General features: G+C 39.7%; 2 protein-coding genes across 9 annotated transcripts in view; both read left to right on the top strand.

The window, feature by feature from the left end:
• The window catches only part of mlxipl (MLX interacting protein like), a 22,593-nt gene extending 9,953 nt beyond the window's left edge, over positions 1-12,640 (top strand). For 2 of the 6 annotated variants that reach the window (XM_008428136.2, XM_017308454.1), the window contains 12 exons: positions 1,525-1,699; positions 3,251-3,331; positions 4,756-4,907; positions 4,987-5,599; positions 5,683-5,759; positions 7,577-7,820; positions 8,488-8,603; positions 8,765-8,887; positions 9,061-9,188; positions 9,370-9,493; positions 11,282-11,411; positions 11,546-12,640. In XM_008428136.2, coding sequence (XP_008426358.1) covers positions 1,525-1,699; positions 3,251-3,331; positions 4,756-4,907; positions 4,987-5,599; positions 5,683-5,759; positions 7,577-7,820; positions 8,488-8,603; positions 8,765-8,887; positions 9,061-9,188; positions 9,370-9,493; positions 11,282-11,411; positions 11,546-11,694 — 2,112 coding nt within the window. In that variant the 3' untranslated portion in view covers positions 11,695-12,640. Of the gene's footprint in view, positions 1-1,524; positions 1,700-3,250; positions 3,332-4,755; positions 4,908-4,986; positions 5,600-5,682; positions 5,760-7,558; positions 7,821-8,487; positions 8,604-8,764; positions 8,888-9,060; positions 9,189-9,369; positions 9,494-11,281; positions 11,412-11,545 lie in introns of those variants that run through there. The other 4 variants (XM_017308456.1, XM_017308453.1, XM_017308455.1 and 1 more) reach the window with 3 other exon arrangements.
• Positions 12,641-15,607: 2,967 nt separating this feature from the next.
• Positions 15,608-21,971, top strand: part of srrm3 (serine/arginine repetitive matrix 3) — an 83,972-nt gene continuing 77,608 nt past the window's right edge. For all 3 annotated transcript variants that reach the window (XR_535402.2, XM_008428135.2, XM_008428133.2), the window contains exon 1: positions 15,608-15,783. The gene's annotated coding sequence lies outside the window, so the exon portion shown is untranslated. The remainder of the gene's footprint in view (positions 15,784-21,971) is intronic.

Here is a 21,971-nt window from a genome sequence, read left to right as displayed (position 1 = left end):
TTCTTTCTTTCTTTCTTTCTTTCTTTCTTTCTTTCTTTCTTTCTTTCTTTCTTTCTTTCTTTCTTTCTTTCTTTCTTTCTTTCTTTCTTTCTTTCAAGCAAATTCCACATGTTGTGGTTTCACGACTTGAAACTTGGTTCCAGTGATTCTTCCTCACGGGCCGCATCTAAAATTAATCACCTGAAGTGACTCGAGATCAAACCAGAGGCTCTTTTTTTGCAAACATGATGTTGATTGATAAGTTCAATCTATGAATCCAGTTACACTGAATGAAACAGAGATGGAAGATGAATCTTTGTTCGTTCTTCCTTTGTTTAATTTTTTTTGACGTGGTCTTTATTATGAGGTACCACTCAGATGCAGGGAGCCCAAAACATATGTGCTATCAGAATTAAGAAATTTTGAGGGTCCTATGTATGCGTGTGCATGCGTGTGAGTGTGTTATACCTATTTAACCAGGCGCAGTTTGACTGGCCGGGTCTTCCTGTTTGCATGCACGTGTGTGCAGCTCCCAGAATTAGGTCAGGGACAAAAGGCTGTCGCTGGTTTCGAAATGTTGAGACGTCAAAATGAAACCACATAATGATAACCTGTTGGGGGCCTTGTGTTTTTTGACAATGTGGGTTTTTTTTCATAATGGGCTTCACACACACAAACACATTCATGTGCATGCAAAACTCACCAATCTTCTCAGAGGGGATGTCTCAAACGTAATCAACGGAGCTTCCGGCTCAATCTGGGCTTCCCTATAAAACCGGCTCCGGGTCTGGGGTTGGTGGGTGAAGATGACAAAGACGGTCAGGGTGAAATAAAGCACTGTGTGCCGAGGGAGCGGACCGAGTCATGAGCTGCATTTTCTGTAAGTTTTACTTGCTTTCCAGAATACGGCGGTTCTTTAGCATAAAGCGTTTCTAACCGACTGGTTGCTGCAAAGGGGGGCGAGTGTAGTTTTGTTTGTAAAAGGATATTCAATTGTAAATCTTTTTTGTAATGCATGTATTCAAATATGTTGAGTTTTAGTTTTTGTTATTAAGAGATAAAGTAATTTTGCAGCTAAGAATTATTTCTTAGTTCAGTTTAGAGGTGGGCATTTATCGTATCGTTTATAATTTATCGCATCGTGTTAGGAATTTTGATTTATTATTGTCATGATAGAGTTCAGTCATAGTTGGTATATAAAAAAATTTACACTGCATTAATAAATAGCAGTGAATTTGAAAATATGACTAAATGCAGTTACTGTGCAGCATAGTAAGTAAATCACACTTTTTAAAAGGACTTAACTTATATCAGGCTTTTCCGATCTTCTTGACCTCTCAAAGCGCTTTACACTAGAGTCACATTCACTCAGTCACACTCACACATTTATACACCGATACGCAGATTGGTAGGCTGTTAACATTCTAAATCCTCTAGTTCAATTTTCACGAGAGTCAGATGTCGTCATCGCTTCGCTCTGGCCTCCGCTCGTTTGCAGCGTGGCTTTTGATGACGTTTCTCCGTCTTTCTGCTGCTGTGCTGCAGGGGCAGACCTGCCAGACCAAGCTGGACAGATGGTCCAGTCACTCCTACCAGCAACCTGAAGTCGCCCCCGTAGAGGCCCACATGTTTGACCTGGACTGCCTTCTGTCCGACATCTCCGACACGCTGTTCACCATGACCCAGAAACCCTGTCCCTGGACCAGCGACAGACACAACAGTAAGTTGGTTGTCCACATCTGGAGACTTTCGAAATGAATTTGTGTAAAACTGCAGGGCTTTTTAACAAAGTGTTTAAGGGTGAAGTTTTAGATCATGGTGTTATGTGGTTAGGCCTGTCATGAAATTTTGCAAGACAATAAATTGTTCCAGAAGTTATTGTGATAAACGATAATATTGTTTCGAGACCATTTTTAAGTAATGTAATTATACTGGCAAAAATAATAATGCAAGAACGCATTCTTAAAGATAAATAAACTTTAAATTCTAATGAACATTTAACGCTGGATCTCGAAGACATTTGAAATATCTAAAATATATAAATAAAAATAAAAATAAAGTGAATTTCAAAGTATTTGTAAACAAATTGTCTCTCAAAAAAAAAAAGGCCTAGTTTGTAGTTTGTGGAGACACTCACCGTCTCCAGCACCGTCTGATTGACAGCGGTAATCTTTGCTTTTATTTTTTATGACAAAGCAGCATCAAGACAGACAACGTATGTGGGTTATCTTCTTTTGTTTTAATTATTCTTGTTGGCAATAAATCGGATATTGTTGAAACTGAAGCCGTTGACATTCATCTGTTGAGGTAGCAGCATCTGAGTCAGGAAGTTACAGGAGCAGTATTATGTAAAATCAACTTTTCTGAGCTTTTCATCATGTTATCTTTGCACATAAATGAAGTGTTGCTTTGTTTTTTTTCCTGCGTGTTTGAGAAATCCTTTAATCTCCCTAAGCAACCATACGCATTTGTAAAATGCTTGGGGCAAACAAGCGCTGCCTTCCTGGAGCTGCAGCTTCCCAGCTGAGCTTCTGCATCATAGATCACTTCACTCAGCTCCTTCAAACTAGCAGCAGCAGCACTTAGCAAACATCTCTGGAGCTCATCATAGGAGCTATCTCTCAGTCCACTGCTCTGACGAAAACGCTTGATAGAGGAATGTTGATGTGATGACGTGCTGAAGGCGGAGTGTCAGAAAGAGCAGGAATTTCTTAAAGAGACAGAGCCCCAATTTTAGGGTGTTAAATTGTGAAGTCAAATTTCTTCTAAGTAATGTTTGAAGAAGCCCATTTCAAATGTTTTCCAAGAACAATAATTGTGTTTGTGGTGCTATGAAGTCACAGTCACACAGTTTCATAAAAATATTTATTTTTTATCATGACACTTATTGTTATCATAATAATGCCACAAAATATCCTGATAGAAGGCTAAGTCCATAATCTTTAATACTGCTCCTTTAAAGGGACTATATAAGTTGATAAAGACGGCTGGTTCTGTTCTCTGTTTGACGATTTGTTTTACAAAACCATAAAAGTTAACATTTTAACGCGTTTTAATCCCTGGGGTTGGTCACAGGGATAAAATGTGCTGTAGTTATGATCAATATGTTATTTATTTACTAACAGATTAAATTACCTCACAGACTGATTTAATCGTTTCTGTTTAACGTTGTTTGTCTTGGTGATGAGTTTAACAGTTGATACCGTGGTGTGAAAATGAGGAGCACGCCTTTTAGTGCATGATTTCATTTCGTACGCGTTTCTCCCTTCAGCATACACAAGCAATGCTGACATGATCCAGCCGGGCCTGACGCCGCTGCAGCCCAGTATGGACGACTTCATGGACATCCCAGGTACTCTGTTTATGCGGCGATTTATTTCTTTGTCAGGAGGAGCAACCGCAACATGTGATGTGTTAGTGTTTAATTATTACCTGTCGTTGTTGCTTTTCTTGAAGCTGGTTAGGTAAGGGTCTTGTTTGACAAATCTAGACCGTAGGTGTCCAAAGTGCAGGTCCACAGGCCATTTTCAGCACCTGGGGGGATTTTGTGTTTCCTCCCACTGCAGTTCAAGAACGGTACAAATCTGGACGGTGGCCACAGAGCTTTTTTTTTTAAATTCTTTTTATGTTTTTGAAGACATTTCCCTGATAAAATAAAACCATTTTTTAAACCGAAAATGTTTCAGCAAAAAGTGTTGCTCCTTATTTTATCACACCTTCTGCTACCATCATAGTTTTGTAGTAAGCTGGACCACAAGCGTCCAGTGAATTTTACTCAAGACCAGACTTGATCAGCCGTTTATTAAACCTGCGTAAATACTTTCAAAGACAGAGTGACCCAAATCCGGTTGCAATTTCTGACAATAGCCTAAAAGTAGAAAGCAATCAATATGGCAAACAAATGAAGCCGCTTTTCATGTTGTGGATCCAGAATGACTGACAGATCTCCTTCGTACCAAAGTGTAAAAAAAAATTTTTATTGTGTTTTGTAATGAACAAAAAAACTTAATTTTATGTCCATTAAGTACTTAAAAAATTTGGACACAACTATAAAGTAAGAATGGCAGATTTCAAATTCTTTGAGATGTTTGTAAATCACTTACCAGACTCAAAGGATGCTGCAATGTGCTTTACCGAAGATCTCAAATATACCGTCTGGATTAAGCAGTTGAAAAACAATATTTTGTTTCGAGTATTACATCCAGGCATGTCTAAAATTTCCTAAAACCTTGTGGGAGGACAGAGCGACACTTCAACAAAGTGTTCTTTGATTTAAATTTAATCAAAAAGCACTTTGACAAAGTTTTGTTTCAGTTTTCTCATTCTTAGGAGGCCAGGTCATCACTGTTTTTATTTTTGTTTTTCCTTCCAACAGATTTGCTTGTGTCTTTCTTTCTTTCTTTCGAGTCAGACAGAATACACTATCATGGTCTCATTTTGTTCATCACAAAAAATTAACATGAACGTGGAGTGTAGATATTTTATATCCACAGCTTTTTGTAAACGCTTCAGTAACCAGTGACTGGAGAAAGTAGACCATTATTTTTCAGTAATGCTGTCATACTCAGTTTGTCCTCCAGAGGGCACTGTTCCACTTTCCGAGCATTCTGGCAAATTGGAATTTTTTATTTTATTTTTTAAACACAATTTTTATTGTTTCAGCACAGAAGAGAAACATTAGATTATAAAATATCACATTCCTACCTCAATGTTTCCCAGATAAAAGTAATTTGTAATAAGTATGGCTGTCTAATAAACACTGTTACTGTTTCCCAGATATCTTTCTGAACTACCGAGGTCAGCCCACTCACCAGAGTGGGTTTGCCGACTGTAGCTACTTTGACGGTCCACCCTGCACAGCTTATGCTCCCGCTCCCTCTCCTGTTGTGACGGCCCCTCAGCTTCTTATCGACACCCAGCTGGCTCAGGTGGTTCTGCTGCTTACAGGACTTTGTGGAGAGTTTTATTAAAAACAAACGTTAACTTTGAGTCTTTTTCCCCCTGCAGCCTACTCTGTCTTCTGACAGTCTAGCCCAGCCCTCTACATCCAGCCCTCGCTCAGAGCAGACCAGGGCGAGCCAGGACTGTGGCGAGTACCATACGTCCAGCATGGCATCCGGAGCCATGTCGTATGGACATCAGTCGTACCACGATGCGTCTTCGTCTACGGCATACACCAGTAACGCAGAGCAGCCAGTCTCTGCAAGCGTCCCTTTCCTGCACCCGCTGCCGTGTCACAAGTTTGGGCTCTACACAACGACGAGCGTGACCTCTACCGTTATCACTCACACGGCCTCCACCATGGGAGCGCAGGGCTCCGTGTACCAGGCTCATACCTACGCTCCGGCGGTGGACCCGTACTCCCAGACCCACTGCCACTCTCTCAGTTACCCGGCCGCCGCGTCGGACCCGGTCCACGCAGCGCTGGCTCCTGTCACAGCGACCCACTGCCTGTCTGTCCCGGAGCAGCTGGTTGTTTCAGGGGCCAGGGGGAAACACAAGCAGAAGACAGGAGGACTGCGGACAGCTGGGTCCCCCGATTTGCCCTCCAACCCCCAATCCACTGCCCCCATCCCCACCAGCTGCCTGGCTAAGCTGCTTTCCTCCAGCACACATGACAGTGAGCTAATTCAAACAACCGCTTTACGTCTGATAACAGCTAATAGTGAAGCGCACGATGGATAATTTTCTCTGTTCTTATAGGAAAACCAACACTTGGATTTAATAGCACCTCTCTGATGACAACTAAAGGTCAGAGGTCAACATCTAAGAGCTCTGTGGTAAGCCTTAAATAAGTGTTTCTGTATCTCTTGTTTTGCAAGGAGATAAATAGACGTAACAGGAATTGTTTAAAACACATGTTTCAAATACAGAGATCCATTCTGATTATAACTCATAGCTAGCTGGTTGTTAGCATGGGTTAGCTTAACTGAACATGTCTTACTTTGTGTAGTAAAGACCTTCAGCTTGTAAGCTCATGTTCGGACATTAACTCCTAAATGTAAAATTTAGGGTGTTTTTTGTTTTGTTTTTTCTTTTACAAAGGAGTTCTGGCATTAGGTAATTTCTCTTAAATCCTGCTAAATGTTAGAAAGGATGTAGCAAGGAAGAGACAGTGCTCAGCAAAATATTAGGCTTTTTGTTGTAAAATAACTGCTGCAGTCTAATATGTCAACTAGAGCTTTAAACAGATGGTTAGTCCCGCATAGTAAAGTGGCTTAACTTTACTAAGTTAAGCTTAAACCAAACTACTAGTGTTTGGTTGAGTTTAATTTATTTCAGCATATCCTATAGCTTACTCTATTTTAAATTATCTTAGCTTATGCTACATTCGTTATTATTAGATTAGCTATTAATAATTTAGTTTATCATAAATAAGTGAAATTAGTTTAACTGAGCCCATGTCAGATTATCCCATTTTAATTTGTTATTATTTTTGGTTATATTCTTTGAAAGCAAAGCCAAAGGCATCTTTATCAAGAAGCATATGCTCTCAATGTCAAGTCCCCATGAAGCTGAACAGCGACTGTACTTCCTTCACATGCACAAACACGCCCGTACGCACGCACGCACACACACACACACACACACACACACACACACACACACACACGCACACACACACACACACACACACACACACATGAATATTCAACAGTCACTGAGTTCACCTTGAAGGAATTGTTGGGATGTTTCATTAATATTGCCTGTGAAAAAGCTTCTTAGCTTATTTTACCTTACATTAGTTTAAATTGTTTTAATTTAGCCTAGTTTATATTGTATTTTTGTTTTGCTTAGTTTAAATTCATTTTAGTTAATCTCGTGTTAATTTGTGTTAGCTTATGTTACGCTTAATTTTACTTAGTTTTAGTTAACGGTTTTCTAGCAAAGCGGATTTTAGCTTAATCCATTTAATTTTAGCGAAGTTTAGTTTAGCCTACTTTGGCTTTGTTTTGCTTAGTTTTTCTTGTCTTAGTTAATCTTAAAGATATAAATTTATATTAATTTGTCATCTAGTTTATTTAATATTAATTTGGCTTGCCTTAGCTTCAGTTATCATTTTAAGCCTAATCTATGTTAGCATGTTAGCTTAATCTATTTTAGCTTAGTTTTATTTTGTGCAGTTTAAGATTAAAGACTGATTTTGTTCAGCAAGATTTCAAATATCAAAACTAGCAGTCCGTCTTTCATTGTTTTTGAACCTCAACAGACCTGCTAACTGAATCATTTCTGTACTTTTTACTCTTTCCAATAAATAAGTTGCGAATTCTACATTTCCTGATATTAGTAGCAATGGGTTTATTTTAAATGAGAAATATATATTATAATTTTCTTGAAACAGTGTTTCATCATCAAAAATTCATCGGCACATTTTGTGTGCTTCTGTTTTCTGTATTTGTTAGCACTTCATTACTGTTAGCTTTCTGTAGTATTGAAGCGTCACAAACTGCTTAAAAGCCACACGCACACAAGTCAGCAGATTTGTTCTGTAGTACTTTGGCTCTTAATGTAACGACAAACGTCTTTCTAGTTTAGACATAGTCAAATGCATTTGCTCTGGTGTTCTCTTTCTCATCAGAAAACATGTGTTGTTCAGCAGACAAGCCGCGCCGCTCCAGCTGGCAGCGTTTCCTCGACACTGCAGCACGGAGCAGGTTGGCGTACAGTGATGACGCCGCGGCTTGGCCACAGCGGGCCGCGCGCCAGCACCTCGAGAGGCTCAGCGGTGTCCGCTCTTCTCACCCACGGGTCCACCAACAGCACCGCCGCCCCGCTCATTCCCAAGACCGAGAAGCTGTCACCTGTTCCCCTCTACGCCACAGACAGGAGCAGCCTGACCGGTACGCCCTTACATATCTCACTTATGAGCTGAATTTTCAAATAAATGATTAAATGTTTACATTTAACTCAAGAAAATGTGGGGGGGAAAGCTAGCAATATATCAACAAATCATATTAGTTTGATTCTGATAAGGCTGCATATGGTTATTTTAGTCATGATTAATAGAATAATCAGATTAAAAATGTACACATTTTGCAGATCTTTCATTGAAGGCCTATTGTGTACGATTTTAAAAATACATAAAAGATGCAAATAATTCAAATAATTTTAAATTAAGAAAATAAACATTTTATTACCTAAAAAGCAATAACAAAGCATTCCTTTAGTGAGAAGCTCGATCATTTGTATCAAAGGATGGATGTGCAGTGAAAAAAAACATTCTTCTCACGTCAACATGAGAAAATCTCAGGCCTTTCTGCTCCACTTAGCATCAATACAGCGTAAGGCTAATCTGTTGATTATTTTTTAATTTACTCAGTTATTGGACAGCAAAAGGCGTCTAATAGGAGTTTTTTTGTTTCTCTTTCTAAATTGGTTGACGATTATTTCAGAAATCGATTAGTCACAATTAATCCGATGCATTTTTTCAATAATTAAGAGTCGAATTCAGAATGTTATTTATGTGCTGAAGCTAAACTTAAAGGTCAATGTTGTTATTTCTTTTAGTTCAGTTCAGTGCTCATCCAGGCCAAATCTCTCCACCAAACCCTCTAGACAAAGCCTCCAATCCCGGCTCCCCGCAGTCCGGCTTCTCAGGACAAGGGAAGCTGGAGTCTAACAAGGTGGGACATTTTGTAATGTTTACATGTTAAATAAGGCATTTATTTCTATTAGTAAAGAACTTTGAGTGTTCTAGTCTTTTCCTTCTTTGCTGCACGTCTGCACATCGTTTTGGGAACATGAGATTTGAAATGTGATCTACATTTCCGTGGTCTGTCTGCAGCAAACGGAGACCAGGAGGATAACTCACATCTCTGCCGAGCAAAAGAGACGTTTCAACATCAAACTGGGATTCGACACTTTACATAACCTGGTGACGACGCTCAGCTCCCAGCCGAGCATAAAGGTACGCTGAACGAATGACTCAGCTGCATTTACCAGTGAAGCCGTCGAACGGTGAAGAGCGCCGGAGCGGCCTGGTGAAGTCCATCTCCCCGTGTTAACAGAAGCGCTAATGACATTGTGAATAATTGCGCGGCGTTGCGTCGCGGGTTGTAACCTGTCTGCGTGCCGGCACAGATCAGCAAAGCCACGACGCTGCAGAAGACTGCCGAGTACATCAGCAAGATGCAGCAGGAGAGAGCTCAGCTGCACGAGGAGGTCCAGAGACTCCGAGAGGAGATCCAGCACCTGAACTCTGCCATCAAGTGAGACGTTTACTCAGCATCGGCCTCTGATTGTGTGTTTCCTCACTTCCTAAGATTAGAGATGCTTATTCAAGACTGTGGCTTGTCCCCTTGATGTTCCTCGTTCTTCTTACCCTGCTGTCATGAAGATGGGTCACGCTGCTCTGCTGACTCCGTGTGTGTTGGTATGTGTTTTGTGCAGTGCTTGCCAGCAGCAGCTCCCAGCCACAGGTGTCCCCATCACACGGCAGCGCTTTGACTACATGAGGCAAAAGTTCAGAGAGTACGTCCGGGCTCAGACTCTGCAGAACTGGAAGTTCTGGATCGTATCCTTTTGAATGAATTGAGTTTTTTTTTTTTTTAATCGGGATTTGAATCGAAGTGGCGCCTCACAAAAGTGAATATATTTTTTGAAGTCATTTGTATTTTGTCACCACACGCCTGAGAGTGTTTTATTGAGATTTAATGCCGTAGATCAGTGGTGTCGAGATCAGAAATGTCCTCAAAATGTCGGTTGTGTCAGAATGTATAAAATTATCGCTTTTCCTTCATTCGACTTCTAAAAAGTTGATTAATATTTAAATGATTTGGCACTAAATAAATAAAAACCGACTGATAGAATGACATGTACGCACATAACTGTTACCAAAGTTATTGTTATGTGGCCCTTAAGAGTCAAACATTTTACAATTGTTTGGTTTTAAAGTTAAAGAAAGGCACTTTAATTTTTATTTTGAGGTTTTAAAATAAAGTTATCAATCTTGGCAAGCCACTGAGAGTAAAGTGACAGTACCGACATCAGGCTGCAGACACTTTAAGAACATCAACTAATGATGTGGTTCCAAGCCTTGTCCTCCAAACACGTATGAACAGACTTTATACCACTTATAGCAGATGCTTTGCAATATAGGTAAGAAAATATCAGTTGAGCTTCCACACCTTTCATTTGTTCTGATGAAAATTTAAACGCTGCAGTTTGAGGTCAGAAGAAGTTCACTCTTTAGTCCGGGAGTCAACACACAGACACCTGTGCGTTGTTTGAAAATTATTGTTTTTTATTTAATTCACCATTTTTCCTGTAAAAATCAGTGCCACTCTTTGAAAAAAAAAATATATATATATACTGAATCCAAGTGTGAAATAAATAATGAACTCGGGATCCTCTCAACTCAATATATTTAATAAAACATACCACAAAGATAACATCAAAGACCGAAGCTAAAATAATTCTTCAAACTTTGCTGCCAGAGGCACCTGCAGCAAGATGATTTATGAAACATCTATAGCTTGTAAAACAAAAATGAGCAGGTTCACATCTGAGTTTGCCTCTGCGGGAGTTGGGAGAATGGTCAAGGTCACTTTTTGATTTATTTTTTTCCCTCCCTCAGGCATTTAATATTAAGATCTGTGAAACTAAACCAGCACAGAAACGTGGTGGTCTTTGAACCGACACGATACTGCTTGTCAATTGGCTTTGAAATTTAAACACGTCCTCTTTGTTGTTTGCTTCTGAGAAATTCAGAAGTAAAATGTAAAAATAAATAAGTCCAAGAAACAAATCATTCTGCAGCGCTGTGCAAAAGTGCATGCTGCATATTTTAGCTTAGCATGGATGTGCTGTAAAAAAGTCCTGCTCCCATTGTGCCTGTTGCACGATTCGCTGTTTAGCATGAAAACATAAACTCATAATGCAAAATTAATAATGAAGCATACAGCACCATTATCAGGTTTACTACTTCTGTATTTCTAAAGTACAAAACAACAAATTCTTCTTGATCTGAACATTTATTTACAAATTATAAACGATAACAATGTGACCATGTTTACGGGTAAAACTATTAGAGTTAATCTGATGTACCTTTGTACATCTTATTCCAGACACTATGATTTAAGATGTTAATAACTGCTTGTGCTTTTATTTCACTTTATTCTACAAATTATTGACTTGTCGGTTAAATTGGTGTGAATGTCTTCAGGCACAACAGGCCAGATGTGTAGGTCATTACACACTGAGAAATGTTTGAGATATATGATCAGGTTTGTAAATATGGTGAGATTCATTGACAAGATTGAATCCTGATACTGAAACGTGTCCTTCCTTAGCTCAGTGTCAGTTCAGTATCATCATTGAGCCTCTGTTCGAGTCCTACAATGGGATGGTTTCCACGGCCAGCGTGGAAGACCTGTGTCGATCCACTCTCTCCTGGTTGGACCAGCACTGTGCCTTGCCTGCTCTTAGACCCAGTGAGTCCAGCACAAACCCCGTCAGAGGCTTCTACAGTTACACTCCGTTTGTTAGTACTACCCTCTATGTGGTCAGCCGAGCTGGAAGTTGGCGTTTTAAATCTTGTTTCTCCTGTTCTTGCTTGTTCTCCCAGTGGTTCTGAGTTCACTCCGTCTCTTGAGTACAACCACAGCCATCCTGACTGACCCTAGCCTCCTACCGGAGCAGGCTGCACTCGCAGTGACCCAGGGGGAGCCTGCTCCTGCTATGGACCACTCCTTACAGCCCATCATGCGGCAGTAGTGTGCGCAGCTTACGGACCAATTAAGAATACCCTCGGAAGAAAATCCTGTTTAGTGAAGGGACGGAAATATGGAAAGTCACTTCAAAATTCATTCATGCTTTGTGGTGGCCCCTGGTGTCTAAAAAGTGCAGTTAAGACCCACCTTTATTATGTTTATTTTCCGCTACTACAAGATTTATGTATACAAGCTTTAATTAGTGCCACCTGGAGTTCAAAAAGTATATCACCACTTTTTAAACTGCTTAACAAAACCCTTATCTAGCTATCTGTCTAGCTAACCAGCTAGATAGTATTAAGAGGGGAAAAATTCTAAAACTTTAAAAACCTTTTGACCTGTTATATCCTCTCTCTGCCCGGATTCAGAAAAATGCTGTGCGCAAGAACTGAGATCACGCAGAGATAACAGCGTCACAAATATCAGCATTTATTCAAGACAGATGGATACTATCACCAGAGAAGCACATCACATAACATCAGAAACCTCAGTGCACAAACAACACATGAATTTACCTGAGAAAAGGAAAAAAAGACAAAAGATGAAACGACAAACAAAAAGCAAAGACGTCTTTGGAGAAATTGCAAAGAGCAAAATCTGATAGGTTACTTCTGTGTGGAAAGTTTTTATAGTAAAGGCGTATTCTTGTCTTTAATTTATTCAAATAAGGCGTATCTTTGCTCATCCAACCAGAACTTGTCTCTGACCTTTTTGAAGTTAGAAACTCCCTGCAATTTGTTCACAAGATCAAACACCAGTTGTCACCATTGTCTAAATAAGGTGGAAGCAGACTCTCCTGATCTCCTGCAGCTTGTTGGCTTTCACAGATCAGTGTGAAAAGCTGGAACTTTCTACTGATTGCTACTGAGGGCAGATCAAAGATCTTGGCAAACAATCTGCCTTAACTACAGGTAAAATAAAGCTCAATAGGCCAGAGTAAATTACAAATTTTAAAACTATAATTAGGCTATTTCAATCAAGTCATGTTAAATTTTAAAGCTAGCATATTTAAAATTTATTTTCTTGACAATAGCTAACTAGCTAGCATGCAGGGACTCGACTTTTGTGCAAAGGGTCAGAGTCCACAATTCAATAGAAGTCAATGATAAGGTATACTACAGTATATGTAGTAACTTAAAAGAAAAAAAATACATACTTTAAACAGTTGGAATTACTTAATTTTAATAATTTGTAAAGTACGTGAATAATTAAATGTAAAAATTGGCTAAAATGTGTTCTTTAGACCTTAAAAGTTCCCTTTTTTTTTTTCAAAATTATTCCGTAATCTTGTTTTGTAGTGCATTATATTTCATGATGACACATAGTGAGGAAAAAATATTTCATAAATCGTTGACATGAACCAAATACCTGAAGTAATGGGCTCTTTGCACGTCAGCTTCCGTGTTCGGGGATAAGCAGGTCGGTCACTTCCGGTATTGACAATGGCATTTTACGCTAGGTGCTTGCAGAGCTTACCCAAGGTAACAATTAATGATGTACCTCGATCCAAAGCCCCAACGCTGGAGAAAGGTTTCAAGATGTACGCCTCGTTATGTGGTCACCGATACGAAGGTGAGTTTTACTTTGTGACTAACATTAACTTTAGCTTATGCTATTAGGCAACATTCTCTGACATTTTTCTTATAAAAATTTGATATTTAGGTATCTAAACGTTGAATTAATTCTGACGGACAATGTTTTTACCCTACTTTGTATTTATTTTCAATTATATTTGTTTATTGTCTTTAGTGTCAAACAGAGACCAAGTAACTGGGGAGGTTACGGTTCGGGCTTTTTGCTTCCGAAGCAGAAGCCCCATAGCTTAAAAGTAGTTCAGCTCTGGTGTCAGAGTTCGAGTTCAGCTCACCGTTCAGGTTAAAGTTGTTGCTTTTAGAAAAAAATGGATGTGTTCCTTAAGGTCTCTGTGTTATTTAGTTTTATTCTACATGTTTCTTGTGAAGAGCTCAAATAGGACGGCGTTTTCAGCAGTGTGTACAGGCAGATCAGTTGCTCGGCTGTCTGGCTCTGGTCCGCTCACTTGTTTCCTCCCATACACTGAATACAGTTGATTTCATGGAAATAACTCAGGGACGGCTCCTTTATTTACAATCCGTCTCCCCCGGTAGTTTTAGGCTGAAGAAGCTGATCTGGAGTGAAGTGAAGGTTGCAAACTTTGCTGTGCAGCATTAGCTTTAACTGGTAGCGATGAATATTTACAAGCCACCGTCTTAATTCAGGATCGCTTGGAAATCCATGAAAACTTGAAAGCCCATTATATTTGGAAGACAACAATGTCCATGGTGTTGCTTTATTTCCTCCTGAAATGCGATCTTGTCTTTTCTAGCTGTCGTGGTAAATCAAAGCGGATAAAAGAAAGCCGCGTTTGTTCATATGACGTCCGCGCCGTACGCGCAAAGAGCCCATTAGATATGATTTGAACACATTGTAAATTTGAGTTTTAATCAGTGATGTACAGATTTAATCAGTTTTGTATTTTATAAATTATTGACATATTTATTCATACACATACATTTTTGAGACATTTAATGTATTTATTGCAGTATTAACTACATACATAAATATTTAGACAAATGATTTTTCCCCTTTGAGCCCTTAATAAGCCCTCATTTCTTTATATTTTCCTTCTGATTATAGATATTTGTGTAGTGTTGCTTAATAAACTCCAGGTGGCGCCTTTGACGCTGTTTCTTGAACAGCAGGTATCATGATTAATGACAATATCAGCTTTCCATAACGGACCAACACAACTGGAAGGCTGGATTTGGATTCGATGCTCACTTCTACGACTGTTTGTAGTGAATAAAAGTAAATCATATTTTCAATTAAACTTCCAACTCACCCAGAACTAATACTAAATGTGATGTGTGCTTAAAGTTTTACCATATACATATATTACATATTGCATAAATACATGTTGCATACTGTACATTAATTTCTGTGACACATGTAGAGCTGTCAATCACTGTAGCAATGGTGACTAATTTTACATGTATATTGTGTGTCTTATAATTGTGTTTTAAACCAGTGGCCTTCTACAGTTACTCTCAGGCTGACTTGCATGTATGAAACATCATTTCTCCCCTTGCTCATAAATAAAGTCAGTGCCTTGTATTCTGCTTACATGGTTTTGTGTTCTTCTAGTTACAGCTCCTTATAAAAGCATTCACACTTCCTGAACTTTTTATATTTTGTCACATTGCAACCTTAAACTTCAGTGTTTAGATTGGGGTTTCTCTATAAAGCAATATCTCATCCTTTTAACGTCTCACTTGTCAGCTTTGTTCAACTCACTGCCTATACATGGAAAGACAGTATATATGGAAAGACAGTACTGACAGCACACATTGAGTTTTACATTTATATCATGATTACATGCAAAAGGGTTCAAGCTGTATAGAGCAGTAGTGCCCAAAGTTGGCCCTCGTGGGCCGGCACCCTGCATGTTTTAATTATCTTCCTGGTTTATCGCACCTGGATCAATGATGGCCTAAGAAGAACATCGTCATCCTGAAAAGGTTGTTACTACCACCAGAGAGAGAACTAAAACATGCAGGAGTCCGGCCCTTGAGGACCGACTTTGGGCACCACTGGTATAGAGGCAGTGTTGGCTGGTGTTAGTCTCCAAGAAATAAATAATAGATGTTGACTTATTGTCATCATAAATTAGGTCCTAATGGAAATTCTGATTTTGTTTTCTGTAGTTTTAATCAAGGATTTAATTATTATCCATAAACAAAACAAAAATCTAAAAATCAAGTTCCTGTGTCGTTAATATAGGAATAATTTACTCGTTGTGCTCAATGTCACCTCTGTGCTGTAGGCGCTCCTCCGCTCTGACAGAGGGCGCTGTGCACTGTGACGAGGGCGGAGAAGCCCATATAAGGGTTTTTGTTCCCGGAGCTGCTCGAAGCGCTGTCCACTTCAGCACCACAAGCCGAGCGGAGGGACCGAAGCTGCGGCTCACCATCAGCACCAGCGCACACCCGAGTCCCAGATACACGAATATACTGAGAATACACACCGATATCCGGCAGAAACACCGACCGCAACAGGACAAAGGAGCGGGGACAAGGTAAGAGTTGTTAACATGGCTCAAATAGGATTAAGTTGGAGCAGATTGACGGGCTTCTCCCTTTTCCTCCTGGCTTCATAAATACGGGATAGCAGCATAAGGGGTGTTTACGTTCTGGTTGCGGCCCCGTGTATTTCTCTCCCGTTTGAAGTGACGCGAGGAGGAGCAGTGGCAGAGAAGGCTGAGGGGAGTCCGTGTTTTAGCCAGGCAGCAGCATCTCCGAGCTCTGCGGATGATGCTGAGGTTTTATAACTCCTATTTCCGTCTGTCGATACACAGTGGCCAGCTGGCGCTTGTATGTTGGTCGCACCTCGCTGCGGGACATTTAATATTTCCGGAGCCATTTTTGTTCATGTGGATTAAGGCGCGTGTTGTATTTCATTGAACTGCCTCTCTGCTTGTTTGTGGAACATTTATTTATTTATTTGTTTGTTTGTTTGTTTGTTTATTTCGCTTTTTCAGGGTAAGTTACAATCATGGCTCGTGCTGTACGTGCTTTATTTTTCACTTCTTCCGGACTCCTAAAAAGTATCTTAAAGCTACCACTGATGAAAAAAAATAATAAAAGCATTACAACGCCTTTAAAAAATAAACAATACTTTAGGTAAAAGAGATGCCATTTTCATTATTATGATGTGTGGGTGACGTATAAAACAGAAATATAGTAAAAAATTTACATATTTTGTATTCAAATTTCTTAAAATATAAAACTTTACATTAAAGGTCGTTTAGTTTGGAATACAGGAATTAGACTTGACTTGCTATGTAGTGACTGCAGTCTCAATCATCTAGTAAAAGGTGTTCATTTGAGTTTATCTATCTATCTATCTATCTATCTATCTATCTATCTATCTATCTATCTATCTATCTATCTATCTATCTATCTATCTATCTATCTATCTATCTATNATCTATCTATCTATCTATCTATCTATCTATCTATCTATCTATCTATCTATCTATCTATCTATCTATCTATCTATCTATCTATCTATCTATCTATCACCATGTAATCATGTCAAATTTGTAGTTTAAAAAATGTCATTTAATTAATGTAAATATTTGGCAAAAAGGATAAAAGGACTGAAGCAACTCAATCTTGGATGTAGATTGAAGCAGGACTTACTCCAGCATCTTTCTTCTGGCCCATAGTCTACAGTCAGCTTAGTGCCTCATTTTTTTAGAATTTTTTTTTTAACGCAAACAAATTATAATTATTTAATAGCTTCAGTTTTTTTTAAAGCATTTTCCACATTATTGCAGACATTAATTATTTTTTTATTGGTCTTCTCTAAAAATGCTTTTATATCCACTGAACAGACCACAAATATTTTATTATATTAGCAGCCGTAAGTGATGATGTAACAGTCTCAGAAATACAGCACAGGACAAAGAGGGAGGTGTGGAGCACACTTACACCTGGCAGCATGATACTGCCATCACCATGCTTTGCTGTGTTGAAAGTGATTTGGAAAGGATTTCAGTTTGCAGTGTGCACAGTCTCCGTCACCATGCAGAGAATAGAGTTCATTGAATATTTTGCTTGGAATTGCTTTTTTGTCTCTTTCAAATGGTGTAAAATATGGATGCAAAATGTTTTACTCTGACAGAATTGCAAAAATCATGAGTGAGTCGTTCCTCTTAATTGATAAGATGTCCACAGCCATCACCATCTACAATAACTCTTTGAAGAAACTTGTGATTTGAGCTACAACAACATTTAAATTCCATTTGGGATCAATAAAGTATTTCTGAATAGAACTGAAACGATTCTGCACCTAAACTCCTAGACACCTGAGGTAAAATAATGGAAAATAAAACAATTTTTGGTTTGGTAAGCAGACAGTTGGTGCTTTTCTCTTGGGCTAATGTGCTGACCACATTTATTTGCTGATCATTTAACATTACTGATAACATTAGAAACTGGGAAGAAAAATTAGGATACGCAGTGCGAGTCTCTCTGCAGCGTCTGCATACCAGCTGATTGCATGCCTCCGTCTGTACGAGCGCCCTGCGAATCAGTAATCAGCGCTTGGTTTGCGACATGCTGCTGAGCGGAGGAAGAAAAAAGTCAGCGGGGGTGTGTGTTCTTGTGTGTGTGTGTGTGTATGTGTGTGTTCTTGTGTGTCTGTGTGTGTGTGTGTGTGAGTGTTCTTGTGTGTCTGCGTGTGTGTGTGTGTGTGAGTGAGTGTGTGTGAGAGAGAAAAGGCAGGACGGTGACAACCCTGACCTGATCCCTGTGGCTGCACAGCGCTCCGAGCTCCACTGCGCCGGTCCGACCCGGCCGAGCCAGAACGTGGAGCGTATCTCTAAACGCAGCCTTCCATTTTGTCACAGTGCCGCTATTGGAGAGATAGGACCAGGTGAGGTGAGAGGCTGATAGAGGGATTAGCTTGCATTAGGATGCGGCTGCTCATAGAGGTGTGAGAGAAATGCCATCTTCCGCTGCCTCCTGACTCTCATCCTGCTTCTCGTCTTCGGGAGCATCTGCCTCCTGCCTACCCCACGTTCAGATCAGCGGTGATACCCCCCCCCCCTTCCCCACCCCGACCGCTCCGCAGCATCTCAGCGACGCTCCTCGCCGTCCCTCCTTGCCTCCGTCGTCTCTCACACATGCACACGCCTCCTCCTTCTGTCCTAATTCCTCTTACTTCAGCTCTCCTGAAGGGCAAAGCCCTGAGGGGTGAGAGAGAGTACGCGGGGGCACATCTGAGCAGGCGGCAGAGCGGAGGAAGGATGTTGAGACGTTTTCTCACAGCGCAGGTCTGAGATTATGTGCCTTTGCGGAAGAAGAGTGTTGCGGTACTTGCAGCGCAGCAGGTCTGTGTTGGCTTGTTCGAAGAAGGCCGTTTTGTATAATGGAGTTTTAAAGCTGCAGGAAAGTCAGCCTCTGAAATTACTTTATGATTTGCAATAATTCAGACGTTGAGGCCCTTGTTCAAAGGATTAAGCAGAAAATCCGGTAGGTTTAAACCTGGATTTTTACTCAAATAATGAGGCTTATCCCCAATATATGTTGAGGCTTGAAATATTCGAAAGTGTTTTTTTTTTTTTTTACATTAGCTTCCAAGAAATGCATTCCATGCTACTGATATTCCACTTACAGCAAAAGTATTCATAAACTTTTCACATCTTGTAACAACACAATACATTTCGTTGGGATTTACAGCCACCTGACATGTTTGCACTTTATTTTATTGGGATTTTATCCAACAGAACAACACAGGAGATGCATAGAACGCCGGTTTTCAAGTATGCTTACAGATTCTCATGAGATGTCTGGACTTTGACTGGGCCATTTTAAGACATGAAAACGCTTTGATCTGGTTGAATGTTTTGGGTGATTGTCCTTCTGGAAAGTGAACCTCCAGCCCAGTTTCCAGTCTTTTTCCACTGGGGTTGGTGTTCAGGGTGGTGCAAAGGAAAAATCTTACAAATAAAAAGGAAGAAAGAAATTTAAAAAGTTGACCTTATTGTTAGACAAGTGGGTCTTGGCAAACATTTACTTTTAAATTTAAAGAGGCAAAAATGTTACTAAATTAAATGATAAATTTGATATTTTACTGAATGTCTTACCAGTTCAATATTGTTTTTATTTTTGCCTCTTCCATATATATTTAGCGATATGCAGCTCTGTAAAAACTGGATTGAAAACTTCCTGGTTTTTCCACCAAATATTGATTTCTGAACTCTTCCCGAGTTAAAACATTAGTGTTGTTCTCTCTAAATAAACATCAACTTGTTTAATTTGCATTATTTGATTCTGAAAGCCCTGCATCTTTTTTGTGATTTTGACTCATTTTCTGAAAATAAATATTAACTCTTTCCTTGAGTTTTGGAAACATGTTGTCAGTAGTTCATAGAATAAAAGGACAATGTTCATTTTACTCAAAAATACCTATAAAAAGTAACATCAGAGAAACTGTTAATTTTGTCTCTGTATTTTTCCATAGCTGTGTTATTATTTGTATATTATTTATTTGTTTACAATACGTATGTGTATTTATAGCCACACTTGTAGTTTTTCATTATTTTTTCTGTCTACTCTTGTAGCCAAGCGACGACATTTCGTTGCCAAATTCACTGTTGTGTTTTTGTGTAGCGACAATAAATTAAGTCCAAGTCTACGCCATTAACGCTGCATAACTTGAGATTTACAAGTTGTGTAGACTTAAACAAATAATCATCTGTGGCCAATTTACAGATTCCTCCCCGATCTCCTTTCCTTAAACTTCGCTTTAATTACCTTTCAACAGAGTGGATCAGGAATCCTCGGGGAGAATCCTAACGAATCAGCTCTTTCACACATATTTGGTCTGAAGTATTTTTAATGTTTGTGTCATGTTTTCTCATCTGAAACTTCAAAAGGAAACTTCTCAGTTAAAGCTGACCTCCTTTCTCCTGTCATCGGAGCTTACTGAAACGTTTTCTATAAGGAACTCCCTCCCTCCTCCCCCGCCGCCATCTCTGCTGCCGTCGCGCCGCTCCTTCTGTTCTACGAATGATAACTCTCATCCACTGTCATCCCACACCCTCTGCATGGACACACACGATCACACACACCCTCTCCTACTTTCCTTTGAGGAGTTTGTATTTGATTCTTCATCCCCATCCCTCTCTGTGTTGCAGAGAACACATGCATCACCAAGTGCTGTTTGTTTTTGTTTTTCCCTTGCATTCAGATTCAGTGTGGGAGTTTGTGTTGTTTTTGCTCCGTTTTGCTTCACAGTGAGGTAACTCTCTCTCTCTCTGTCTGTCTGTCTGTCTGTCTCTCTCTCTCTCTCTCTGTCTCTCTGTCCGTCTGTCTCTCTCTCTCTGTCTCTGTCTCTCTCTCTCTCTCTCTCTCTCAGCGTCTGTTGACGCCAGCTTCTGGAGCTAGAGAGCATGACTCATTTCTGATATTCCAAGTTCGAGTCTGTGAATCTCCTCGACGCTGGCAGAGATTGCCAACATTAGCCACTCTACAACTGCGTAGAGCTCGCTCTCTTAGTTCGGTGCTTCAGCTTCTACACCCACCTAACATGTTAGCAGAGCAAATCTATACTCCCCAGCCTGTGATGGAAAAAAAAAAAAAAAGAAGAGCCACTCTATTCCAGCCTCTCTTTCCCATCTCTCCCTACTGCAGCTGTCTTTTTATACGCTAATGGTTTGTTCAAGCTCTTGACAGTTGGGTGATACAGATTATTTGCAGCAGTGATGGCAGAAGAGGACCTGCGCTCTAAATGTGTTGGTTTGTGTGAGTTTAGAAGGAAGAGAAGCCAAACTAGAGACTAATTTGTAGTTTTTGCGAGCTACTTTACTGACAGACAGCAAATGAGTTTGTTTAAAAAAAACTAAAATATATGAACCTACTTTTATCAACATTTTGGGCGACACCATCAGTTGTTGTCGAGCGCTGCTAATCCACCTCATTTGCTTTGCCACTGCTTTTTAAATCTAAGTATTTCCATGTGATTGGAGAGTCATTGGAGTTGAGGATAAGAGCGTTATCAGATTTGGGAATACTAAATTATAATACCATATTTGGTTCTGTATGTATAAATTTGATCTTTTGTGGGTGAATTGGAGAAAAGCCACAATAATTCCAAACTTGTTCATATAATCCAATTTTTTTTCTAAACTATTAAAAATATTCCCCGTATAACCAACCCACTCTAAAAATAGTACGGTTGAAATGCACAACTTAAAAACCCAAACAGTATTTTGTTACATTTTAACCCCAACAATTAGATTTAAGTAGCTACATCAGAGCATTGGCTGTGAATTCACGGTAAAACAATACATTCTAGCTTCAAATTAACACCTTTCTGTTTTCTCCTTTTCCTCCTGGGAAGTGTTATTTGGCCAAGCCGGCAGTGTTGATGGTTTATACTGCCGGCTAGACGTCATCACAACAACAGCGCTTGATGGGATGCCTCATGCGCACCATGTAGAACAAAACCTTTAAATCCACGCCGGCAGAGAAACGGGGAAATAAAATCAGCCACTTGGCAAATTTTAAAGAGCCTGTGATGTGGAAGCAGGATTTCTGTACTGGAAGCCACATTGGCACGTACACGGTCCAATGAAAGGATTGTGCTCCTCAATTCATGACGCAACCACTAAAATGTCCGTCCCGGACTGCAATAAATGATCATAAAATAATACACATTAGAGCTTTTTCTGCTTTCCGAGCGGGAGACGTTATT

Source organism: Poecilia reticulata, linkage group LG14, assembly GCF_000633615.1.
Source record: "Poecilia reticulata strain Guanapo linkage group LG14, Guppy_female_1.0+MT, whole genome shotgun sequence".
Classification (NCBI taxonomy): Eukaryota; Metazoa; Chordata; class Actinopteri; order Cyprinodontiformes; family Poeciliidae; genus Poecilia; species Poecilia reticulata.
Note: the sequence above shows the minus strand (reverse complement) of the source record. Positions and strands in the feature narration are given on the sequence as shown.